The sequence below is a fragment of the Carcharhinus amblyrhynchos genome, chromosome 6 (assembly GCF_965287045.1).
Source record: "Carcharhinus amblyrhynchos chromosome 6, sCarAmb.v2.hapA, whole genome shotgun sequence".
NCBI lineage: Eukaryota > Metazoa > Chordata > Chondrichthyes > Carcharhiniformes > Carcharhinidae > Carcharhinus > Carcharhinus amblyrhynchos.
Genome location: NC_137329.1, coordinates 19,138,718 through 19,164,144, shown reverse-complemented (window position 1 = coordinate 19,164,144; position 25,427 = coordinate 19,138,718). Strand labels below are relative to the sequence as shown.

The window sequence follows — 25,427 nt, the reverse complement described above, 5'->3', positions numbered from 1 at the left end:
CAACACATGCAATATCTATGATTAATATAGGTCAAAAAATGACAACCATGACCATCATATTCACATTGCTGCTAGTAGAATCTTGTGTTTTGTTAGCATGAACTGAATGCTAAAATAAAATTTCACAGCTGGCATTATCAAAGTAAATAATGTTTCAGTTTTAATCCCAATAGGATTCCTACATTAAAAAAAATAAATCAGTAAACCAAACAATAGTCAGCCCACCTGGCACAAGCCACTGTTACTAGATCAGATCCATCTAAAAGCAAAGTTTGAGTTGCTCAGTTTTAAAAAAAAATATTCATTGCAAAGGATGTGAATGTTGCTGGCAAAGCTGGGATTTATTGCCTGCCTGTCTTTGTGAAGATAATGATGAACTGCATTAGTCAAGTGCTTGGGCCATTTCAGAGAACAGTTAGAGTCAAATACAAGGATTTGGATCACATAAAGGCAAGACTAGATAAAGGCAGTGTGATTCCTTCTCAAAGGGCACCAGTGGACCAGGCAGGTTTTTATGATAATCTCGAAAATAACCTGGGTGACTTTCTGTTGCGTGCATAAAATAAAGATTCCAAAATTTCAACTGTTCTGTGAAATAAAAACTTAACATGATATAAGACTGAGACCTCAATAGCCAATGGCTGTGTGTGCTAATGAAGATATTTAATTGTTTTCATCATTTGGTCAGATAACCTACAGTACAGATTGCTTTATGTTTTGCTTTTTCTCATTTTGTTTAAGATATATTTACAAGCAGTGATAACACTGCTCACTGTATTTAAATAATGGGGTTCATGTCCAATAAAGTTCAAGGAGCTTGATTATATATTTGCCGAATTGATAAAAGGCTCGTTTTCATCAGATACTGGAGTTGTTGTTGTTTTCAGTCAAACAGAAACAGCCCACTTATGTGCTTATGCAAAATATCATAAAATGCTCAAACTTCTATCACAAATCCAGAAAGGTTGGTCAATTGTGCAGGTACAACAAAAGAGCAAAGAAAGGGTTACAAAAATTAAAACAAAGGGAATTTGTTTGCAGTTGATAGCTTTTAGTTGCAAGTCTTGTAACTTTTTTTGCATTATGACAATTGTTTGTTTGAAGGGAGAGTGGGAATATTTTACTGTTTCGTTTGGTTATAATTAGTAACTAAAGACTTTACAAGGAGCACTACACTAAGGTATAGAATTTAGTACAGGCCTTTTTAATTTTATAATCAGCTAACGGTACATATTTTTCGAACCAAACAATACCTGCATGTTTCGTTGCTGTGGACCATGTTTTGTGGTTTTTATTTCACTGTCTGTTGCCACACAAGACTGCTACCATAGCTGTCTGAATGCATAATGGTCGGCACGTGAGCAGAAATGCAATAATATCACTCTGCTGCACCGAGCCTCCTAGTACCCCTAGCATCAGGTATGTCCTCACGCTGTTTCTCCTCATCCCTTCTTTCTCTTTTTTAAAAATTAATTTATGAGACATGGGCATCGCTGGCTGACCTGCGTTTATTGCCCATCCCTAATTGCCCGAGGGCAGTTGAGAGTCCACCACATTGCTTTGGAGTCACATGAGGCCAGACCAGGTAAGGATGGCAGATTTCCTTCCCTCAAGGGCACTAATGAACCAAATGGGTTATTGCAACCATCAACATGGTTTCACCATCCTCCAATAGATTCTTTATTCCAATTTTTTAAAATTCAAATTCCATCATCTACCATGGAATACATTTGCTGCATTTTGGAGATAGTGAGAAAATAGTTCTGCAGATACTTTGTGCAAATAGTAGATTTGTTCCTGAAGGCCATATCAAAATTGTTGCTGCTTGTCATGATTGTGTGGCGCATTCAAATAATTTAGATACGCAGTCTTGAGTGAAGAAGTTTGCAGTAATGTCAGATTAATGACAACATCACTTGAGTATCGCCAAAAAAGAGGCACATAGAAGCTTTCTGTTTTGCACACATCAAAACACAACAATTTACACTGTACAAGAGAATATGCTGATTGTTTTGCAAGTGGACTCTGAATGGTAGAGGTGTTGTCAAGGAGAATGTACCTGTTGATGGTGACTGGCAGATAACTGCCAAACATTGTTTGAAATTTAAGCCAGGCAATTTTACCCTGATTGATCAAGTCATTGCCCTAAAGAATGAATCAGCAAATGACTGCTTTGTTTAACTGAAATAGCCTCATTGCTACATGTTCTGCAAAGAACAGGGCCTTATAGGCACTGGAAACTACATATAAATACACAAAGGTGATAGATACACAACTCAACGTGATCTTTAAAATGATTGTCAGCATAATTTTTAACACATTGAGGTTTATTTAGCAAATGTCCAATCATGGGATCACATTTAATGTTAGATACTGTGCCTTGAATTTTGCAAGCAGAATTAGGTATGGTCTGTACCTTGCCTCTTGAGAACACTGGCTGGAACATGCTATTTGATACAATCCATAAGTCTTGGGATGTACGGCTTGCATATCTAGCGTCATACTGGCACTGAAATTCATATGCCACACTATTCATTTGTGTGATAGGTAGAACATCTTTTTTGTTTGACAGCAGTATCCTGTTCGAGGCAAACCCCACTCTTGTTGCTGCTGCAGTGGCAGCATGAAATAGATAGCTTCATCAGTTGTTCAAATGTTTGAGATATCTTGTTCTTCTAGGATGATCTGGACATTTCTCAGGGCCAAAGATGATGGCCTCAGGCCTGTTCATGAGTTTGTGTGATATATAGCGCAAAGTGATTCTTTACAATGGTCTACCACAAACCTTCATTCACTGGTCAATATATGCATTGAGATTCTTACAGATCCACGTGCTATAAGATTAATCTTATTGACAACCTTTTTTTTTAAGAACAGATTTTCTTTTTTGTTTTTATTCCAATTCAATCCAGTCAAGTCCAATTCAGAGTCTCAACAAGTTGAGACGTTCCCAATCCAAGCTGACAAGACAGGGCTCTCACCTCCTGCCTTAGGCTTGATCTACATGATCCAAGCTGATTGGAATAGGCATAGCTCCTCCTCCAAGGCTTGATCTCATTTGAACTTAGCCAAAAGGCCGAGATGCCACTTTTAAAAATTGCTTCAAATGAAGCTGAAGTGTAACCTAATGACTTCAACCAAGCACAGCATGTCGATACTACACTTGATCTTAGCCAATAGGTCTGACCTATTTGCTCACCACACATGCTTGCTGCAGAATTAGGGTACATCAAAGGCATCCTGCAGGATAATAGCTATGCTAATCAGATCATTTTGTGATGTTTTTCAAGCCATCACCCTTGGTCCTGAAAAGTACCCAGTCTACCTCGCCTCCTATGTCAAAAGTCTCCTCTTTCACATTATCATTTTTTAAAATGAATCTTGTTTCTAGCATCAGAATAACCCAATCATTTGTCTTTTCAGTTTGAGCTATGGAACAGCACATCCAGAAACTGACCTCCTTCATAGAACGGCTTACACACCATCTCACCAGCTACCTGGCTATACCACTACACATCACCCCACAGGTATGAAAGAATTTTGATTGTAATTTCTTTTTAAAATTAGAAAGTGAATACCTATGCTGTCAAAACAGCTGATTTGCAGTAACATGTATAAAGTCACCTGTTCTTTCTCTTGAGTCTTGTTTTAAAAATAATTTTCAAAGGAATTTTATGTGGCAGTTTTTGGGATTGATGGTTCCTAAGTTTTTTAACCAACAAATAAATAAAGTATATTTTGTTGATAATATGGTTTTTCCAGTCAGGTATGCCTCTAGATTGGTTCACCTGAGAGTAAAGTAATGGCACATTTGGAAATAAATTAGGTCACTTCAGAATACAGGAAGCATCTCTACTTCAGTGCATTTTCACGTTCCTCTGGAGCAGGGGTCTCTACATCTGGCCCGCAGTGGGCCACATCCGGATCAGAGTTTGGAGACTGCTGCTCTGGAGGAAAGAGCCAGCAAGGCAAGTCTCTTTTTGGTAGGAAATTCTTTCATAAGGATACCTGATACTTCTCGTGAATACTTTTGGGAGGTTTGCTGAGCAAAAAGATCATCCCTCAACCGGCCTGCAGATTTTATTTAAGGTTTTCTTCTTCAAAGTATACATGATTGCACATTATTCATAATGTAAACAGAAAATGCTGGAAATAGTCCGTTTATGGCAGCATCTCTGGAGAGGAACAGTTAATGTTTCAGAGCTGTGAACTTTCTTTAGAATTGGGAAAAGTTTTGAGGAAAGGATGAGTGGGACAATAACAGAGTAAGCTCTGTGATAGAGTGAAAGACAGGAGAGATTAAATGGCAGAAGAGATAGTCTCCTAGGATCAAAGAGAATGGTGATTGCAAAAAATTTACCTAGAGCAGGTGTGCTACTGACTGCATGCATAAAAATAAGGGCAAAATCCAAAACATGCCAATCAAAATCTTTTTCCCAGAGTTGAAGTGTCTGATACTAGGGGGCATGGAGATGTGAGGGACAAGTTTTTTACACAGATTGGTAGGTGTCTGGCATGTGCTGTCAGGGATGGTGGTGCAAGCATATTTGATATCAATATGCAAGGAATAGAGGGATATGGACCAAGGAAAGGCAGAAGGGATTTGTTTAATTTGGCGTCATGTTGAGCACAACATCGTGGGCTGAAGGGCTTGTTCCTGTGCTATACTATTATATGCCAAAAAAAGCAAACAATATAGGCACCAAGATTATGTGCTGAAATTGTTAAACTCAGTGTTGAGTCCTGAAGGCTGCAGAGTGCCTAATTGGAAGTTGAGGTGCTATTCCTCAAGCTTGCATTGAGTTTTCCTGGAGCCGTGCAGTAGATTGAGGATGTAACACTTGTAGATGCAGGAAATATAATACCTGCCCTTTACTTCCTCTGTCCTCATCATCCAAGTTCCCAAGCATTCCTTCCGTGTGAAACAGCAATTTACATATATTGTATTCACTTCTCACAATGTGGTTTCCTCCATAGTTGGGAGACCAAATACAGATTGGATGACCACTTTTTTTGGAACACCTCTGTTCAGTCCACAGGCATGACCCTGAGCTTCTGGTATCTGTCATCTTAATTCTCCACCTCGTTCTTGCAGTGTCACCTCTGAAGCAGAGCAGCAGTACATAGAATCATCAAATCCCTGCAGTGCAGAAGGAGGTCATTTGGCATCAACTTTCTGATAGAGCATCTTAACACCACCACCTTTCCCCCCCTCCACCACACACACACACACACACACACACACACACACACACACACAGACGTACATCCTGTAACAGCATGCATTTATCCTGCTAATCTCCCTAACCTACACATCTTGGGACACTAAGGGGCAAGTTATTGTGGCCAATCCGCCTAACCTGAACATCTTTAGATTGTGGAAGGAAAGCAGAGCACCCAGGGGAAACCCACGCAGACATGGGAGAACATGCAAACTCCACATTGTCACCCAAGGCTGGGATCGAATCCGGGTCCACGGTATTGTGAAACAGCAGTGTGCCACGGTGTCACTCGTACAACCTCCAGGAGTCAACATTATGTTCAACAATTTTCAAACATAATGTTGAATCCTAAAGGCAGCAAAGATAACATGGGCCAGATTTTACCATTTGGAGGCTAAGGGCCAGATCCGGACGTAAAACAGATCCGAGCCCGGAATCCCCGTTCCAGCGCACCCATACGCTTTTTGCTGGCTCCGGTCTGGTCCGCGCTGTGGGCAGGGCTTAGCGCTACTGGAATAATCAGTGCTCTGAACTGCACATGCGCAGTTAGAAAAAAATCTGAAACAAAGTGCCCAGGCGCAAAAGACAAAAAACAGTAGACAGCGCCGGGAGAGAGGGGGACGAGCCGCGATTGGACCCTCCTGGGAGGCAGGCCCTCCTCTGCAGAGCACACCCCCTGCCTACCTTGATTGCTCCTCTCCCTCCACTATCCTTCTGACCTGCACTCGATGTGGAGATGCCGGCGTTGGACTGTGGTAAACATAGTAAGAAGTCTCTCAACACTAGATTAAGGTCCTGTTGGAGTTTAACCTGGTGTTGTGAGACTTCTTACTGCACTTGTTGGACAGCCTGCAGCACCTTCCTGGCCTTCTGCTGGTGTCTGCCAGAGGAGGTGGGTGGGCTCAGATGGACGGCAGAGATCCATTTCTGGGGTTTGGCAGTAGAGTTGGGTGCATGGTTCATTAAATCGATTTAAATGCATGCTAATGCATTTAAATCATCAGGGTGCCCAATTGGGGCATGGATGGATCTGCGTCTTAATCGGGTGTCGGTAAAGGCGTGATCTGCTCGGTTTCAGGTGCAGATCGTGTTATAGGCCCGACGCCCATATTTACCACAATTAATTTTTGGTAAAATCGGACCCTATGTCTCATCCTTTCCAAGTGGAAACTGGAATCTGAAATATGCCACAATTTTTGTACTGTCAAATCTTAGAATGAAATCAATTGCAGAACTGTAACTACATTGAGCAACATGTCATGCAAGATTGCATTTTTGTGATTAAACCAAAACTAAGATAAAGTTAAACTGTGATTTCTGTTAGGAAAATAGTTAAAGCCTTACTTTTAATTAAATGGTGGACAGCTGAGGAAACAGAATTAAGAACTATGAATTTGAAACACATTTTTACAGGATGATAGGAGATCTATGGCCCATTGCATTTGTACCAGACTTTGAAAAGATTTATTCACTTAGTCCCAACTTGCTGCCCTTTCATTTTTTTCAAGTATTTGTTTGCTCTACATTTAAAAGCTATTGTGGATTTTGCTTTACCTCTGTGTCTAGAGTAACATATGGTGGATTAAAAAAATAATAATTTTGCTAAATTTCCCTTCATTCCTTGATAAATTTATATTCTCTCAACTATTGGAAATAGCTTTTCCCCATTTATTTTGTTTCATAATTTTGAAAAATTCATTAGGTCTACTCTTAGATTTCTATTCTATTGAAAAGAACAGCAATGCCTCTATTGTCCCCTCAAAATTGAACGTTTTCAACCTTCACTTAATGTGATGTTTATTTATCTCAGTACACTAACTTGGTTGTGTCTTCCTGTAATCACCTGTAGTCCTATTTAAATTTAGTCAGGCTCCTAAATTTCTGGAAATTTTGATATTGTATATTGTAGACCAGTGTTCAGATTTTATTTAGATTTGAGAAGAATGATGTTCTGAATGCTGGAACAAGGTAGCATTGCTATTTGCATGCTTTCAGTCAGACCTCTCCTGAGATTCACAGCATCACAGATGCTAGTCTTCATCGAATTCAAATTGCATGGAGTGAAATCAAGAAATGGCTGAAGGCAATGGATGCTGCAAAGGCTTTGGACCCTGTCAGCATTCCAGCAGCAATACTAAAGGCTTGGGCTCCAGAACTAGCTGCACCCTTAGCAAAGTTGTTCCAGTGCAACTATAGCATTGGCATCTGCCTGGCAACGTGGAAACCTGCTCTGATATGTCCTGTCCACAGAAAGCAGGTCAAAACCAACTCTTGTCAACTACCAGCTCATCAGTCCACTCTTGATCATCAACCAAGTGGTCATGATATGGAGTTACCGGCGTTGGACCGGGTAGGCACAGTAAGTACCTTGCAACACCAGGTTAAAGTCCAATAAGTTTATTTGGTAGCACCAGATGAAGGGGCAGTTTTCCGAAAGCTTGTGCTATCAAATAAGCCTGTTGGACTTTAACCAACCCTGTTTGGTTTGGGCCAGTGTCTTTTAGCTCCTGACCTCATTGCCGAAAGACGTAGGAGCAGAACCAGGCCATTCAGCCCATTGACTCTGCTCCACCATTCAGTGAGATCATGACTGACCTGATATAATATTCCACTTTCCTGCCTTATCTGCATAACCCTTGATTTCCTTGCTGATTAAAATCTGCCTGTCTCAGCCTCTACAGCCCTCTGCGGTAAAGAATCTCTCCGATTCACTACCCTCAGAAGAAATTCCTCTTCATCCCTGTCTTAAATGGGCGACCTCTTATTCTGAGATTTTGCCTTCTGGTCCGAGACTCTCCCACAAGGGGAAATAACCACTATCAGTATCTACCCCAGCTAGTCCCTTGAGAACTGCTGATAGACTATGACTGAATTGAAGTGAACAGAAATCTGACTCCAGAGATCTTCGTGGATCCATGTTCTGTATATAAAAGTATTGTTACAAAGGTGAATTTGTGAAGTTGAAATATTATTTTGATAAAGATGTAAAAAGGGCTGGGAGAAAAAACATTGTGTAAACCCTTTAAAAGCTGGTTTTGTTTCAGTGCTTGGAGATTCAAAATACAAAGTACATCCGAAGTCCAAGTTGAAACATTTATATCAAAAAGTCAAGCAGTAGTCTTGACAAAGACAACCTGTTGTTGTTTGACTTTTGCCCAATCAATTTAAAGCAGACACTCAGCTACCAAGAACCCATAAGATTTGAATTTGATATTGACAACAACAGACCAGTCCAATTGTAGGAAAATTGATAAGTCATCACAGGTATAAAATAGAGTGCAGTTAGTTATTATTAGGGAGAACAGTTAGTTAGCAACTGCCACCTCTCAAGACTGGAGAGGGAGAGAACAAATGCCAGTTGCTAAAAGCCAGGAGTTCTCAGCTGTCAACCCTACAAGCTTTATATATCTCTTAAGAGAACGCATTATCTAGTCAGTGAAAGGCACCAAATCAAAAGGAACTCACAGACAGGAGATCAACCGAAAAATCTCAAAGGTTCCAAAAGACGCACAACCTGGTTGTATATTTTTTAAAAGTGACTAAATTCTAGTATTACTTTTTTGGTTAATGAATGGATATTGTATTTATTTGAACAGCATTCTAGTAGAATCTTGTTATTTGGTGTGTTACTCCTTTAGTTGAAGTTTCATAAGAACATAAGAACATAAGAAATAGGAGCAGGAGTAGGCCATCTAGCCCTTCGAGCCTGCCCCGCCATTCAATAAGATCATGGCTGATCTGTTGTGGCTCAGTTCCACTTTCCCGCCCTCTCCCCATAACCCTTAATCCCCTCTCTTATCAAGAACCCATCAACCCGCTTCTTAAAAATATTTAGCGAGGCAGCCTCCACCACTTCAACGGGCAGAGAATTCCAGAGATTCACCACCCTTTGAATGAAGAAGTTCCTCCTCAACTCCGTTCTAAACCGCCTCCCCTTTATCTTGAGGCTGTGCCCCCTAGTCCTACTGTCTTTTTTGAGCGGGAAGAGTCTCTCCACCTCTATCCTATCCATCCCATTCATCATCTTATACGTCTCAATGAGATCTCCCCTCATTCTTCTAAACTCTAACGAGTACAAGCCTAGTTTATTCAGCCTCTCCTCATACTGCACACAGTACTCCAGCTGCGGCCTCACCAATGCCCTATACAGCTGCAGCAAGACCTCCCTACTTTTATATTCAATCCCCCTCGCTATGAAGGCCAGCATCCCATTCGCCTTCCTGACCACCTGCTGCACCTGCAAGCTGGGTTTTTGCGACTCATGCACAAGGACCCCGAGGTCCCTCTGCACCATCGCCTGCTGCAGTTTTTCGCCACGTAAGTAATAGTCCTTCCTACCATTCTTCCTACCAAAGTGGACCACCTCACACTTGCCAACATTAAATTCCATTTGCCATTTCCTGGCCCATTCGCCCAGCCTATCTAGATCCTTCTGCAGACTCTCCACACCCTCCGCACAATTTGCCTTTCCCCCAATCTTGGTGTCATCAGCAAATTTCGACACCCTGCACTCGGTTCCCTCCTCCAGATCATCTATATAAATGGTAAATAGCTGAGGCCCCAGCACCGACCCCTGGGGCACCCCACTAGTCACCAACCGCCAATCCGAATAGCACCCATTGACCCCCACTCTCTGCCTCCTATTTGACAACCAATCCTCTATCCACGCTAACACCCTACCCCCAACTCCATGTCCCCTGACCTTCTGCAATAACCTCTTGTGAGGTACCTTGTCAAACGCCTTCTGAAAATCCAGAAAGACCACATCCACCGGCTCTCCTCTATCCACTGCCCTAGACACATCCTCATAGAACTCCAGTAAATTTGTCAGACACGACTTCCCTTTAATGAAACCGTGTTGCGTCCGCCCTATCAAGCAATTCCCTTCAAGATGCCTCGCAATTTCCTCCTTAATGACGGATTCTAACATTTTACCTACCACAGACGTTAAACTAACCGGCCTATAATTCCCCGCCTTTTGCCTGGCACCCTTCTTAAACAACGGCGTAACATTAGCCGTTTTCCAATCTTCCGGCACTTCCCCGGAATCCAGCGACGTCTGGAAAATAACCACCAAGGCATCCACTATCACCTCCGCCATTTCTTTCAGAACCCTCGGATGCATTCCATCCGGTCCTGGGGACTTGTCCACAATCAGCCCCTCCAGTCTGTCGAGCACCACCTCTCTAGTAACAGTAATGTCATTAAGACCCTCCATTCCTACCACCTTTCCATCGCTAACACCCGGCAAATTATTCACGTCCTCCTCCGTGAAGACAGAAACAAAAAAGTTATTCAAGACCTTAGCCATATCCCCATCCCCTACCACTAGCTCCCCTTTCTCATCCTCTAAAGGACCAACGTTCACCCTAGCCAGCCTCTTCCTTTTTATATATTTATAAAAACTCTTGCTATCCTTTTTTAAATTGTTAAATGTTCATTTTACTGGGTATCAAGTATTTCTGTTAGTTAACCACAACATTACTGAAGGACAATTCACCTTCCCACACAGTTTTAACAGATTATGAAGCAAGGTATTCCACTTTGGGGGCTCGACATTACATCTAAAATGGGGATCAATCTCTGTACCATAACAGTATGTTATGCACATTCCATCTCAATTTCCACTTTTTTTTGCTGTTAAATCAGAAATGCTAGGTCCAAAGGTATTGTCAAGTTTGTACTTGACATTTTCTCTATTGGCAACTTTTCTTCTCTCTGCTTCTATTGTCTCTATATACTCCCCCTATTTTCTAGTGCATATGCCTGTGCCAACTGTGCATTAAATGATTAAAGATGCTATATTTAGGGAAGAACAGACCAGGAAACAGTATAAAGATTAAATAGAGAAGTGGAAAAGAAAAGCAGTCGGCAACATTAGAAGGAACAAAATTTGATTTGATAATGAAGGAACAAATAAAACCAGGAAAAGATTTTTTTTAACTGAATTGTTTAAATAGGTAAGAATAAATTCAGAACAAATAAAAATAATGGAAGTGAGGAAACAAAGTTTAGTCCCCAGTAATACCAAATTACAACGCTCTTCCTTCCTTTCAAGACTTTCAGGCTTTTGTACAGTAATGTACTTGAGATGCAATTTTTTTGATGTACTGTTGAAACATAGTTCAAAATAGGTTCTTAGTCCATTCAAGTAATGCGTCCCTTCTAAAGCAATACAATATAATCCATGTGAAGTAGTTTTCTGATACAATTTGTTCCAGATGTGACGATATAAACCCCACAAACTATTTTCTGCATTTAATGAAAATGATGGAGAACAGATGATGGTAAACTCACAACCATGCTGCCAAAACCAGTGTGCAATCCACGCACAAGTGTTTTCACTTTTGAATTTCATATCTAATTTTTAGTGCTTGCCTAATGGGCTGTGCAAATAGAATGCATCATTTGCAGCTAAGTGTACAATGTACATCCTTTTTGCGGATCTCATTATAATTTCCTTGCTATTATGTTGTTGACCGGTAATCTGACCCACCCACCTATGAAGTGACATTCTATGGTTGTTTATTGTTTATCCTTTTAGATTCTTTTAACTGAAGCAGATTGTTTTATTGTAGTTGGTCCGGTTTAGTGGAATTTTATGTAATGGAGGTTAATTTGTTGTGTTTCATTCAGAACTTTTAAATTTATGTTTATCGTATGAGACACATTTCAAAAAATTTCTTGTGCTTGTAAACTTCGGTGTGAGATGTTTTGATTCTAACTTCAAATTCACAACAATGTGCAGAATAAACATTTTGAGGAAGAGTTGTGGATAATGTGTGGGAAATTAATTTTTGTATTGTGTTGACTATTCACATCCTTATTAAAGCTACCTCCTACAAGCTGAATTTCTTACTGTGTGAAAAGTTTTCCCCTCAACTGTGTACAAAATCTAAATTGTCAAAGCTTTTCTTACTGTTCCCATATTAGAGAGACTCTTCCATCACCTCTTTCGATAGAATAGGCTATCCATCTCTCGGTTAGGATAAGCTAACCATCCCCTTGCTTTAGCTTGCAATCAATCTTGCATTTTGTACCTAGGTAATCTTGCTGTTTATATCTTACACTCTTACCACTGTTCACGTGAACTATCCTGTTACTTTTTTTCAAAAATCTAAAATTGATCATCAGAGGCAGTTTTAATGCTTTTTAAAAACTTAATAATGGTGAAACTCCTTGTGTTCAACAGAAGAATTTATATATGTTTCATATGGATTTTGAAAATACCTATTGAGTTTCTCTTCACTTTTCAGAAATGGAATCAGCAATGGCACAGCTTGATGTTTGGAAAATTAAGTTACTCTAATAACTGGAATAGCTTATTTGAAATGTGCAGTTTAATATGTTGTTATATGTAGCTTGACCAACTCAGTAATTTCTTGTCACAATTTGGTGTGAAGCACAATTGAGAAAATACAGGAAAAACAGCAATTACAAGCTATTATTTTAATTGCTGGGTTGGAATGACCATTAGTTTCTTGGCTGCTTGTCTGTTCAAAAATAAATGACTACTTGTTATAAGTTATTTGGATAAAAATCTCAGTCATGAGCCAGTAGTTAGACTTCAATACATAATCTAGGCTTACCCTTCAGTGCAACACTGGGGGACCTTACTAGTGGTCTCATCTTTCCCCTCAATGAGTATAATGGATCCCAAGACACTATTCAAACAAAAGGAGCAGTGTTCCTCCAGGGTCCTGACCAATATTTATTCTTCAACCAACATCACTCAAAACGAATTACATGGCCATTAATTGTGGGACTTTTTTGTGTGCAAATTGACTACCTTGTGGTGGCCAATAGTGGATGCACTTCAGGGTCATTTAATTGGTTGCAAAAACCCTCTGTTATATCAAAAAGTCGCTAAAAGGCCCCATATAAATACAAGTTATTTTCGTTTTACTTCAATCAATTTGAGTTTTGTCTCTTGTTTCAATGTGAGTTGATTTAATTGCAGACTAACAGATGTGTGGAACAAACTGCCAGAGGAGGTAGGTGAATCACCTTTTTAACAAGTAACTAAATTGATATCTGTTGAGAGAGAGATCTGATGGTGTGCGCTGCTTGATTTTCTTTCCCCAGAAGGCATATGATGAAGATTAATGTTTACTAAACTGAGGATCATACGTGCTTTGGTTGAAATGGCTTTTTGACGTAAATTATATTTCCTCACACAGGATTTTCTTGTATTTATTAACTGTCAGCTCAAGGTTGCCCTAATCATGTCCAGCGTTAATTTATAAGTTATTTAATTGAACTTCCAGTTGTCAAAATAATGATATTTGAAGACTTTGCAGAGAAAACTCTTTGGATGTTGATACCAATGTTTGCCATAATAGACTTTCCTCACAATGATGTAGGTTTGCCAGCGGACATCAGGTTATTAGTCTGAAGTATCTCCAAAAAAATGTGCATTTCTACATAACTTAGGATTTCAAGTATTTGTGACACAAGTATCCACTCGTAACTTTGCATTGAGACGGTAGATTATTTGCTATTTTAGCTAGTAGATGTCAGTTGATACTAATGGCTGTCCTTCAGCTAAGTTTGTGAAATTCAATGAAAGTGGCTGATTATCCATGACTGATTACATCCTTTTTGGCATTGCATAGCACTTGCCTTTCTACAGTATTTGTTTTTTCTCTTGTGCAGGGCTATCCGGTTTGTTTGATGCAACTATGCAACATTCTGGCAGCGGTGCATCTGAGACCTCAGTTATGAACTTCCTTTCAGCTATTGAATCACGCACCCCCCAGTCTGGACCTGCTGCAGCCTCCTTGCTACCGCAGTTCAGAGCTCCTTCATGGCAGACAGGTAAAATTGAACTATGAGATATGGAGGCTTGTTTTGTCTTGTCAATTGGTATTGTGCAAATATTTTGGGGAGTGGGTTTCCCAATCTCGTGTGTGGCAACAATGGAAATCACAGAACAGGGACTATTGGAAATGAGCAAAATCTGAGGATTAATAACCGTGAATTAATCCTCACATTTCCTAACAAGTGTTTACAGTATGGAACAGGTGGAAGTCTGTAGGTGTGAAGATAGATGGGGGGAGATTGCAAAAGAACCTTTTCAGCCATTCTTCTCGTACACCCAACGCACATGCTTCACACGATCGCACACACTCGCGCGCGCACACACCCCAAAATTGACCAAGTGATATAGTTAAAGTTTGTTTGAATATTTATATTTTTGAAAAGCAATTTTACTGAAAATCTCAAATAAAAGGCATGGTTACAAAATAACATAACCATAGAATCCCTACAGTGCAGAAAGAGGCCATTAGGTCTGCACCAACTCTCTGAAAGCACATCTTACCAAGGCCCACCACCCCCACTCCCCCCAATTTCCATAACCCAGCAATTTACCATGCCCAAACTGCATACCTTGAACTATAGAAGGAATTGAGCTTCCAATCGCCAAAGATGATGTTTAGACTTTGCGGAGAGAACTCTTAAGATTTTGGCACTTATGATTGTCACAATACACCTTCTTATTAATGAGCTATGGTGTGCAAGCAGTCATCAGGTTATTAGTCTGAAGCATCTCCTGAAAATACATAATATGCATATTTCTACAGAATTTAGGATTTCAAATATTTGTGACACAAGTAGCCACTCGCAACTTTGCATTGAGATAGTAGATTATTGCTAAAAGTAGAGTTAACCTTTTTTTGAGTGCTTGGTCAGGAGGTTGAGCTGCTGTTTGGTAGAAAGTCTCACTAATAACTAAAATAACATAGTGAGAAGATTAGAGTTTTATACTTAGTTCTCTCTTTCTAGTCTTAAAGAATTGTCTTTTCAAACAAGAACTGAGAAATACTTGGCAAGCCTGATGTAATGAAGCCATTATCACCATAAAATTAAGCTATTTTTGCCTGTTATTTAAAGTATCATATTTATACTTTGGCTCTTAATAATTTTCTGTAAAACTAAGTGAACTAGTTTCAAAGAAAAACCAAACTATTCCATGAACAACACCAAATGTAGTAAGACCACTGTGAAAATAATGTTAAGATCAAAAGTTTCAAAACAAAGTTTTATCTTGAACCTTCTTACATGCCTGTATTACCTTAGACTTTATGATTCAATACACTGTCCATAGACTTGAGCTAATGCATATATTGTAACTTGCACTAAGTTCCATCAGTAATTTGTCCTGTGCTCACTGGCCTATATCAGCTCTTGGTCTGAATGCACCCTGATTTTTAAAATTCTGATCACTGCTTTGAAATCTTTCCATTAGTTCATCCTTCCCTAGCTCTGTAACCTTGGATTTGTATGCTTTTCTAATTCTGGTCTCTTTTTCACTGTTTCACCATGCTGGAATTCTTTCCTTGACCTCGCCACCTTTCTGCCTCTTTCCGCTTTCAAGATACTCAAAAACCACCACTTTGACCAAGCTTCGGACTAGCTGTGTCAATATCTTATACTGTGACTGTTAGCATCATGTTTAGTGGTTTGGTACTGCCCTATTATTTTAAATCTGTTGTTGCTAACTTTTTCCTGTGTACATATCAACAATAATAACAAGTGAAGTTTGTACCAAATCCAGAGTCCAGCAGCCAGCCAAGATAGCTAGCAATATTTGACACGAAATCCATGGCTGGCAATAAAGCATATTTTTCTTAACTGCTACAATGTTTGGTGCATTTGATCGTGCAACTTACTCAGATCTATCAATGACATATTTGTGTATTAAGAATTGGGTAGCTTATGTTTCTTCACTGGAAAAAGTTGCAACAATTAGGATTGATCTATAAAGAAACTAGTTTTATTGGATATTAATTCTGCTGTGCCCAAACAACTGTTTGGAACCAACAGAATAAAAGCTGAGTGCCACGTGAGGAATCTGATTTCATTTACCAGATGTGGTTTCCCATTAGTTGTGGCTGCTACCTCTCCAAATACATTGCAACTTGAATAAATAGTGTGAGAAAATGAAAACGCTTATTGTAGGTTTAGCTGTTGCTTTACATAGTACAAAAATGCCTGCAAATACAAATCTCAGTATTTTGATTGTAGTTATGGTTGTGGGTAAGAGAACTTCAGCACTTGGAAAAACATTTATTACGGATTTGGTTGTTGTTCTCTCAAATGATGAAAGATAGAGTCTTGTCTTAATACATGTTTAAGCTTTCATTTAGAAACACATGTTGCATATCAAGCATTTCGGCCAGCACGGTGACACAGTGCTTAGCACTGCCTCACAGCGCCAGGGACCCAGGTTTGATTCCCGGCTTGGGCCACTGTCTGTGCAGAGTCTGCACGTTCTTCTCGTGTCTGCATGAGTTTCCTCCAGGTGCTCCAGTTTTCACTGGAGCACCTGGTGAGGCCGCAGCTGTGCACAGTTTTGGTCGGCGCACTTGCGCAAGGATATTTTGGCCTTGGAGGGAGTGCAGAGGAGGTTCACTAGGCTGATAGCAGAGATGAGGGGGTGAATAGACTGGGTTTGTACTCGTTGGAATTTAGAAGGATGAGGGGGGATCTTATAGAGACGTATAAGATAATGAAGGGGATGGATAGGGTAGAGGTAGAGAGATTCTTCCCGCTCAGGAAGGACAGCAGGACTAGAGAGCACAGCCTCAAGATGGGGGGGAGCAGTTTAGAACGGAGTTGAGGAGGAACTTCTTCACTCAAAGGGTGGTGAATCTCTGGAATTCTCTGCCCGTTGATGTGGTAGAGGCTACCTCGCTAAATATATTTAAGACACGGGTGGATAGGTTTTTGGTAGGCAAGGAAATTAAGGGTTATGGGGAGAAACCGGGAAAGTGGAACTGAGCCACTTCAGATCAGCCATGATCTTATTGAATGGCGGGGCAGGCTCGAAGGGCTAGATGGCCTACTCTTGCTCCTATTTCTTATGTTCCTCCCACAGTCCGACAGACGTGCTGTTCGGTGCATTGGCCTTATTAAATTCTCCTTCTGTGTACCTGAACAGGCGCTGGGGTGTGGCGACCAGGGGATTTTCACAGTAATTTCATTGCAATGTTAATATGAGCCTATTTGTGACTCCTATATCTGAGTGTAAGTGAATTTCCAATTAATACCCAACTGATGCACATTAAATATATTAGTAATTACGTATTTGCTACTTTCTTAATTCATTCAACGGCTCTGGGCATTGAGGCAAGGCCAGCATTTATTGATCATATCCAACAGCCCTTGAGAAGCTTATGAACTGTTGTAGCCTTTGTAGTGAAGGGCTGTCAGAGTACTGTTAGGTCTAGTGTTCTACGATTTTCATCAAGTGACAGTGAAGGAACAGCAATATATTTCCAAGTCCATAATAAATCTATTTCCAAGTGCTAATAGAAAACACCTTGTGGAATTATCATTCTGTGAACAGACACAGTTTCAGTATCTGTTGCTTTGAGTTTGTTTGCAAGACCAATTTTAAAAGTAGCACAGCAATGTGGGAAGTACTTCTCATAATGCAGCAGCTTTCATACCACAGCAGAAGCTTGTGAAAACCTTCAGACAGAAGATGGAGTAACCAGTGTTTAATGTTGAATTCTCAAACTAACTTTATAGAATATTAACTTAACTATTATTACTATGCACTGTGTTTTAATTTTCAAGTACCTTCTGTATATTTAGCAGGCATTTGCAATGTTTTAAAAATATTGTTTTAATGCATAGCCTGTCAGAGTATTACCAGTGAACCCTTGACATGCTTTGGACATATTTAACCATTCAACTGCCTATCGTGTTTTGACTTGAAACAATATGGTTACATAGATCATAGAACCCTGCAGTGCAGAAAGAGGCCCTTCGGCCTGTCGAGTCTGCACTGAACATAATCCCACCCAAGCCCTACCCCGTATCCCTACATATTATACCCATTAATCCCTCTAACCTGCGTATCCCAAGACACTAAGGGGCAATTTCTTAGCATAGCCAATCAACCTAACCTGCACATCTTTGGACTGTGGGAGGAAACCAGAATACCCGGACGAAACCCACGCAGACACGAGGAGAATATGCAGACTGTGACCCGAGCCAGGAATTGAACCCAGGACCCTGGAGCTGTGAAGCAGCAGTGCTAACCATTGTGCTACCATACTGCCCGTATGGTACATCTTCTGACTTCCATACAATAAAAGCCTTTGGAGTTGCGTTTTTCAGCCAGTTTACGGAAAAAAGCTACTTCGAGTCAAAATAAAACATTGAATTATGAAAATGGCAATGGAAATTCAAAAATGTGCATTTTCTTTTAAAGTGAAATCAGATATGGAAAGAGTGAAGTTAAATTGAGCAGTGATTATGGGAAGGAATGAGATAACGTGCACAAATTTTTCTATTGTTTATTTTGCAATTTTTAATTCTATCACTGACGCCGGAATAGATTTTAGCTGTTCGTTTCACATTAACTGAGCACTTAAACCAGTCAGCATTGAGAGATGTGTTATCTACAGTTGGAAGAAATACATGAATTGTGTTATGTTGGGGTTGACCTTCAGATTTTGGAGTGATACATATGTACTGAAATTCAAGCTAAAAATTAACTTCTATCATTTCCAATGTTTTGTCTTTTAATTGTCTAGGTATGCACTCTTCAACACCTACAGAGCTGTTTGTCACTGGAGCACTGCAAGCTTCTGGAACATTCCCACCATCAGCTCTTGCAGCGTACCAACATCCTTCTACCTTTACTAGTCGAAGCTTTGCTGGTGCACAGTCCCTGACACTACAAGATGCACCTTTCAGCCCTACTACAAATGGACTTATTTCTCCACATGATCCTCTGCTTCAAATAAAGTCTTCTCAAGCAGCTGTTCCTTCCCCATTGACTTTTGACAGGATTGGTAGTACTGTTTTAAGTACAAGCATACCTCCATCATCAACATATCGCTCTGCTCAAGAATCTGCTCCTCATCACTTACAACCGCAATTTAGTTTGTTGCCTTCGGCACTTGGGCAAGCTCAACAAGCCTCTCAAGGATATGGCACATCAGTTTTTTCTAGTTCAACTGCCTCCATTGAAAGGGCACTTCAAAGAGAATGTAGCGTTATTAAGCATCACCAGCGGCCTTCCAGCTCACACTCAGTACAGGGGCAATTACCAAGTTCTCACCATTCCTTGCAAGGCTATCTTACCAGTGGGAGTGGAGTCGATTTTCAGGAAACTTCAAGGCATGCAGGTTTGACATGTAGTCCACTTGGAGACCAGTCTCAGGTGAGCAACGGTGGAACACAGCAGAAGAACTCTTCAGTAACGGTTGAGCAATCACAGAGTTATTCATCCACCATTCAGTCTCCTGATTATTCTTCAAAAGCTAAAAATTGTTCAAGATCAGCTCAACGTTCTACAAAAACTGCCAAATCCCAAAGTGCAACAGCTACTGTGCAAACACAGAGTTACTCCACACCTACACAAAAGCAAAGTTCAGTTATATCAAGCCAGTCACAAGTGTACTCTTCAGGCCAGGCATCAAATCTAATAATGTCAATTAGTCAATCCCAAAACTATGTTTCAACACAGTCACAAAACATAACAACAGTCAGTCACTCGGAGGTATATTCTTCCAGTCAGCCTGAGAAGATCACTACTTTGCCTAAGTCACCAGCTTCTTATTCTGGCCAGTCACAAAACATGACGCCTGTTAGTCAAGCACTCAGTTACACTTCTGACCAGCCTTCAGTTAGTCTCACTGATAACTATTCTGGCCAACCACAGAATTTGTCTTCTATTAGCCAGGCACAAAACTATCCTTCTGGTCATTCTCAGGGTTTGCCTGCTGTGAGTCAGCCGCAAAGCAGCTATTCTGCACAATCACAGGGCTTGTCAACTGTCAGTCTTTCACCAAGTTATGCTTCCGGACAATCTCTGACTTTGACTTTGACATCACATACTCAATCATTACCATTTTCTTCATCTACTCGTGCACAGAATTTATCTTCATCAAGCCCTACTCAGAACTTTATGTCAATGCATTCTTCACCAACAAGTCAGCCACAAAGTGTTCCTTCACCCCAGTCTCAGAAGTTCTTGTCAGGAGTACATTCACCAACTTTCACATCATCGTCTCATTCACAGACGATGCAGAACGCTCAGTCGTCCTCAGACAGAAAGCAGTCTTATATTAAAAGGAAATCTGATTCAGATTTGTTTGTGCCATCTAAGGAAGATGATGAGGGTTTTCCTATTCAAGATTTGTTACAGCAGCAGTCTTCTCTTGATGCATCCACTCCGGGTTTGACAGAAAGTGGAATCGGGGAGGAAAATGCTGTTTATGATGTCTCAAAAGCAGATGACCGATATCTGTCTCAAAGTGTCATCAGGAGTAATTCTCGCCTAGAAGACCAGGTAGTTGGTCTCACTCTTCAGGGATCGAAAACTGGCGAAAGAAAACATGAACATGTGAAGCAGTTTAATGTAACAAGGTCCATGGAAGCAATGGTGACTCATCATGGTCAACCAGTTGGCAATAACAACAATATGAACACACACGAAATGAAAAAAGTAGCTAATCAATCGCAGTCATCACACATAATTATGGGTGCGGAAGATTTGAAGCAGCCTCAATCTCTCTTACATAAGGTACCGGAGACTAGGCCTCAAGCTCATCAGGCACAAGTAATTAATACTTCACAACATTTGCAAACACACTCTGTATGCCAGACTCCACGATTACAGCTGTCTGGTGCACAGGTTCTCCTAGATTCATCACGTGAAATGCCATTGTCTTTAATACAACAATCAGTAGCACAGCAGCCACAGTTACTACAATCAGGCCATGGTCAATCCCAAGCATCAGTACAGTCACAGCAAATACAAGCTCAGTCTCAGGCATCACATCAGTCACAGTTTCTTCAACTTGAAAGGCACATTGCCCAAGTCAGTACACCGCAACCTCAACAACCGCTGTTGCAACAGAACTCTGAGACAATGAAGTTGGACAGTACTGAATCTTCTAAACCGCTACAGTTGACAACAAAAGATAATTTTGATCCATCACACAGGCAAGATTCAAAATCTCAGTTTGTTGGCCTTAGTTCTGTCTGTTTTTCAGAATCCATGTTGCTTGGTGTTGAGAGAAATCTCTTCTCTAGTGTTGAAGATGTGTTTTCTGCCAATGAAGAGTGTGGAGTTACTCCACAAGAGTTTGCCAAATCCACTTGCAACGAATCCAGCATTCGTTCGGTCGAATGTCCTGATGGCTCAAAATCTACATTTCAGACAGTTGCTATAAGACACGTTTCACCAAGTTTTCGCACCTCACAAACCATGCTGCCAGATCAACAAAATATGCATAATCTGACATTAAGCAACAGTCAAATTAATTTGGATCTGGAGGCAATACCATTAGATGGTTCAACTCAGTCTAAAACTTCAAGCCTTGATCAGCAAACCCTTGGAACTTCTGACCAGCATATACAGCCTGGGTTACCTGCACCAATTTTGAACTCCATTCAAGAATCCAGTGATCAGTGTATTGAAGGTATTAAGAAACATTTAAGTGCTAACCCAGAATCTGAAGAAGAGGATAACGACGACATTCCTGATGATGGTGCCATAAATAATGCAAAAGATCCAGACTTCATTCCAAGTGGTAGAAGTAACACAGATGAGAGTGCTGTGTCTGACGTTGATTACAGCCTGGGTGATGAGATTGCACCAGGATCTGGTAACAAACGAAAATTAAAGAGACCAGTAAAGCCTAAATTAAAACTGGGGCTACCACCAGATGGATGGTCTCACAGTTTGCCTGAAGAGGAAGGGAATTTAGACTTGGTGTTAGATGGGACTCAGAAAAAACGAAGAGCAAAAGTACGAACTAAAGAAATTTTAGATGATGAGCTTTGTAGCCAAAAACCAATAAAACGAAGTGGGCAGGGCAAGCGCCTGAATTCCAAAGATGCAAATTCACCTCATGCGTCTACTGACAGTTACTATGAGAGTTACCACCAGCAAGAAAGGATAAATCAAAAGATTAGAGAAGTTGAAGAAAAGCAGCCAGAAGTTAAAAGTGGTTTCATTGCATCCTTTTTAGACTTTCTTAAATCGGGACCTAAGCAGCAGTTTCCAGCACCTTCAGTACGTACGGCACATCGTAATAGACGTCCATCCACCAATACCATTCATAGTCCCATGCTTCCACCAGTTTCGACACACCAGTCAGTGCCAACTGCCTTAATATCTACCGAAAGTGAATCTACCAGTCCTTGCAAAAAGTTAGACGACGACTTAAAGAAAAACCTGGAAACATTACCTGCATTTTCCTCTGATGAGGAAGATTCTGTTGGGAGGAACCAGGATCTTCAGAAGAGTATTTCTTCAGCACTTTCTGTTTTGGATGATCCTTCTAATAAAAAAGAAAAATGGAACACAAAGGGTAAGGACAGTTACGTACTTAAATACATATGGGGCCTATCTTATTTTGTTAACATATTGCTGCAGGAATGAATCTGCTCATTGCCAAATATAAGGTTTGGTACTTTTCATAGCTGCTTCACAGTCATGTATGTACAATCTTTCTAATTTTTCAGTATATGTTTTATCTCAGTAAAGAAAGTTTTAGAAATGGAGGGAGCTTTAGAAAGTTATATATTCTGAGTTATTTTGCCTTGAAAATGAAAGAAGTTTGCATGTTTACTAAATATTTAGCAAACTGTTTTGCAGTTTATTTGGTATCTGTAGAAAGATTTTGAAGGGCTTGATATGAATGGGTTCTTTTTTATAAATATTTTCTTTGTTGTTTTGGCCCAAAATCTCCAATTCCACATTTCCACATGACACATGCACAAGGCCTATGATGTACCTCATATAAGAGGATGAACAGCATAATGTGTAGGTGTGTTACAAATTTCAGTCTAATATGTGGTTGAATTTAATTTTGTTCTTCTCTAATTGAATACAGTTGTAAAATTTTACACCCACAGAAGGATAGCACTTGGCCCATCAATCCTGCACAAGCCTTCTAGTCTTAGTCTAAGTTCACTCCAGTTTCCTAATATCATTTTAATGTTAATAAAGCAAAGTACCTTAAAACCTACTGATGTAGGTGGATCTTCTGTTCTCCAGAGGGTCATACCCTTGAGGGTACGGTTGGAGGCCCCTTGGAAATCCCCACACAAGGACAGCATGAGAATTGTCCAGGGAGTGTCAGCTTCCATTGGGCAATTGTGTCTGAAACCCTCTAAAACTCTGATCCAAAGTTGGAGACGTTGTGTGGTTCTGACTTGCTTAGCAGAATAGTTATCTAGGAAAAGTCAGAAAAGTGCTGTGAAAAGGGGTCATTGCTTTGCTTCTTCTGACACTCCTTCGTGATACCAAAGGACTCTGGAGCAGTTACATTCCATTTATTTCATCAAGCCAGGATCAGAGGGCTAGGCATGAAATGTGGACCTCCAGTCGAAGGTTAGAAAATGAGCATAAAGTTGCATTCGAATGTAGATTGTCATTTTATGGAAGATTCATTTTTGAAAGACAGGAATAGAACTGCTTCTGAAAGACAGCAAGAAGACCATTTTTCTGCCAGTTCTGCACCAACATGCATTTGCCATGGTTGAAAGTTCTATTATAATTAACTTGTATATTTGTTCAAGGGGAGGGGGTAGTTTCAAAAAACATTGTTTGCTGATGCTTTTGCAGGAAAAGCTTATTTCCAATTTAAACGTGTTTTAATTGTGTTACATAATGAATATCTCTAGTTATATTCTTTGCTGAAATAACTTCTGTAAATCTGAAAACTACATTTTAAATTGTGTGCAAATTAATGCTAAATTATAGCACCATAGTTATTTGTCCTATTCAGTTTTTATGACAAATTTTAAGAATAACAATCTATTAATACAGTACTTTGATAAAAATGCTGTAAATGGATTTTATAGAATACCTTCAAGAAGTATAAGTGCATTAGTTTTGACTTTTGTTATCTGTATTTATTACATTTTTCTTTACCAGAGTTCATCACTAATGGAGAAAAGGATTCCAACTCTTCTGTTCCTGCTGTTATACAGCAGGAAAGTGTTGCAAATCCGTCTCCTACTTTAAAAGAGGAAGTACAGGAGTCAAAAGAAACTCTAGAATCTCCGGAGCAAAGTGAACAAGATGACCTGAATCCTACAGAGCGAGCTGCAAAGCAAGAATTACTTGCTATAGAAGGTTCAACAGATGAAGATGACATAGAAAGTGGAGGAGAGGGCATGTACAGGGAACGAGATGAATTTGTTGTAAAGATAGAGGACATTAAAGCCCTCAAGGTAATGTGACATGTTTTATTTAACAATATCCATCTGGTCTGGATGGAAGAGGTTAAATTTTAATGCTAAAGATAATCAAATTCTCTCGATATTGCACTTTTTCCAAAAGTCAAATTTACTTGGAAACTGCTAACACAGAAGCCAATGCTAATGCTGTAACTCTGAAATAAAAGCAGATAATATTGAAATTATTCAGCTGGAGAGAAAAGCAGTTGGTGTCACCTTTTCTCATTTCTTTCCAGCAAGTAATATAAAAATGAACAGCAAGAGCTTTTTTAAATATATGAAAAGGAAGAGACAGGACAGAGTGATGCATTTGGCGTCCTCATTCATAAATCACAAAAGCTAGCGTGCATATTCAGCAGGTCACAGGGAAGGCAAATGGAATGTTGGTTTAATTTCAAAGGGAATGGAGTATAAAAACAGGGAAGTTTTGCTAAAACTATACAAGGCACTTCTTAAATCACACTTAGAATACTGTGAACAGTTTTGATCTCCTTACCTTAGAAAAGAAAAACTGGCATTGGAGGCAGTCCAGAAAAGGTTCACTAGGTTGATTCCAGACATGAGGAATTTTCTTATGAAGAAGGGATGCCTAGGTTGGCCCAGTACTCATTAGAGTTTTGAAGAATGAGAGGTGACCTTGTTGAGACATATGATTCTCAGGTGGGTTGACAGGGTAGATGCTGAGAGGTTGTTTCCTCTTGTGGGACCAAAGGGCATAATTGCGGTGTATGGGGTCGCCCATTTTTAAGTTTATTTATTAGTGTCACAAGTAGGCTTACATTAACACTGCAAGGATTTTACTGTGAAAATCCCCTAGTCGCTATGCTCCGCCATCTGTTCAAGGACATGGCCAACGCAGCTAACCAGCCAGCACGTCTTTCAGACTGTGGGGAAACTGGGGCATCCAGAGGAAACCCACGCAGACACGAGGAGAACGTGCAGACTCCGCACAGACAGTGACCCAAGGCCAGGAACCGAACCCAGGTC

The 25,427-nt window shown here is 40.1% G+C and overlaps 1 protein-coding gene across 3 annotated transcripts in view; it reads left to right on the top strand.

The window, feature by feature from the left end:
- The window catches only part of qser1 (glutamine and serine rich 1), a 155,349-nt gene that overhangs the window by 87,464 nt on the left and 42,458 nt on the right, over window positions 1-25,427 (top strand). For 2 of the 3 annotated variants that reach the window (XM_080189977.1, XM_080189976.1), the window contains exons 2-5: window positions 3,424-3,527; window positions 13,878-14,039; window positions 18,773-22,564; window positions 24,136-24,434. In XM_080189977.1, coding sequence (XP_080046103.1) covers window positions 3,424-3,527; window positions 13,878-14,039; window positions 18,773-22,564; window positions 24,136-24,434 — 4,357 coding nt within the window. Of the gene's footprint in view, window positions 1-3,423; window positions 3,528-13,182; window positions 13,217-13,877; window positions 14,040-18,772; window positions 22,565-24,135; window positions 24,435-25,427 lie in introns of all 3 variants that reach the window. The other variant, XM_080189978.1, reaches the window with a different exon arrangement.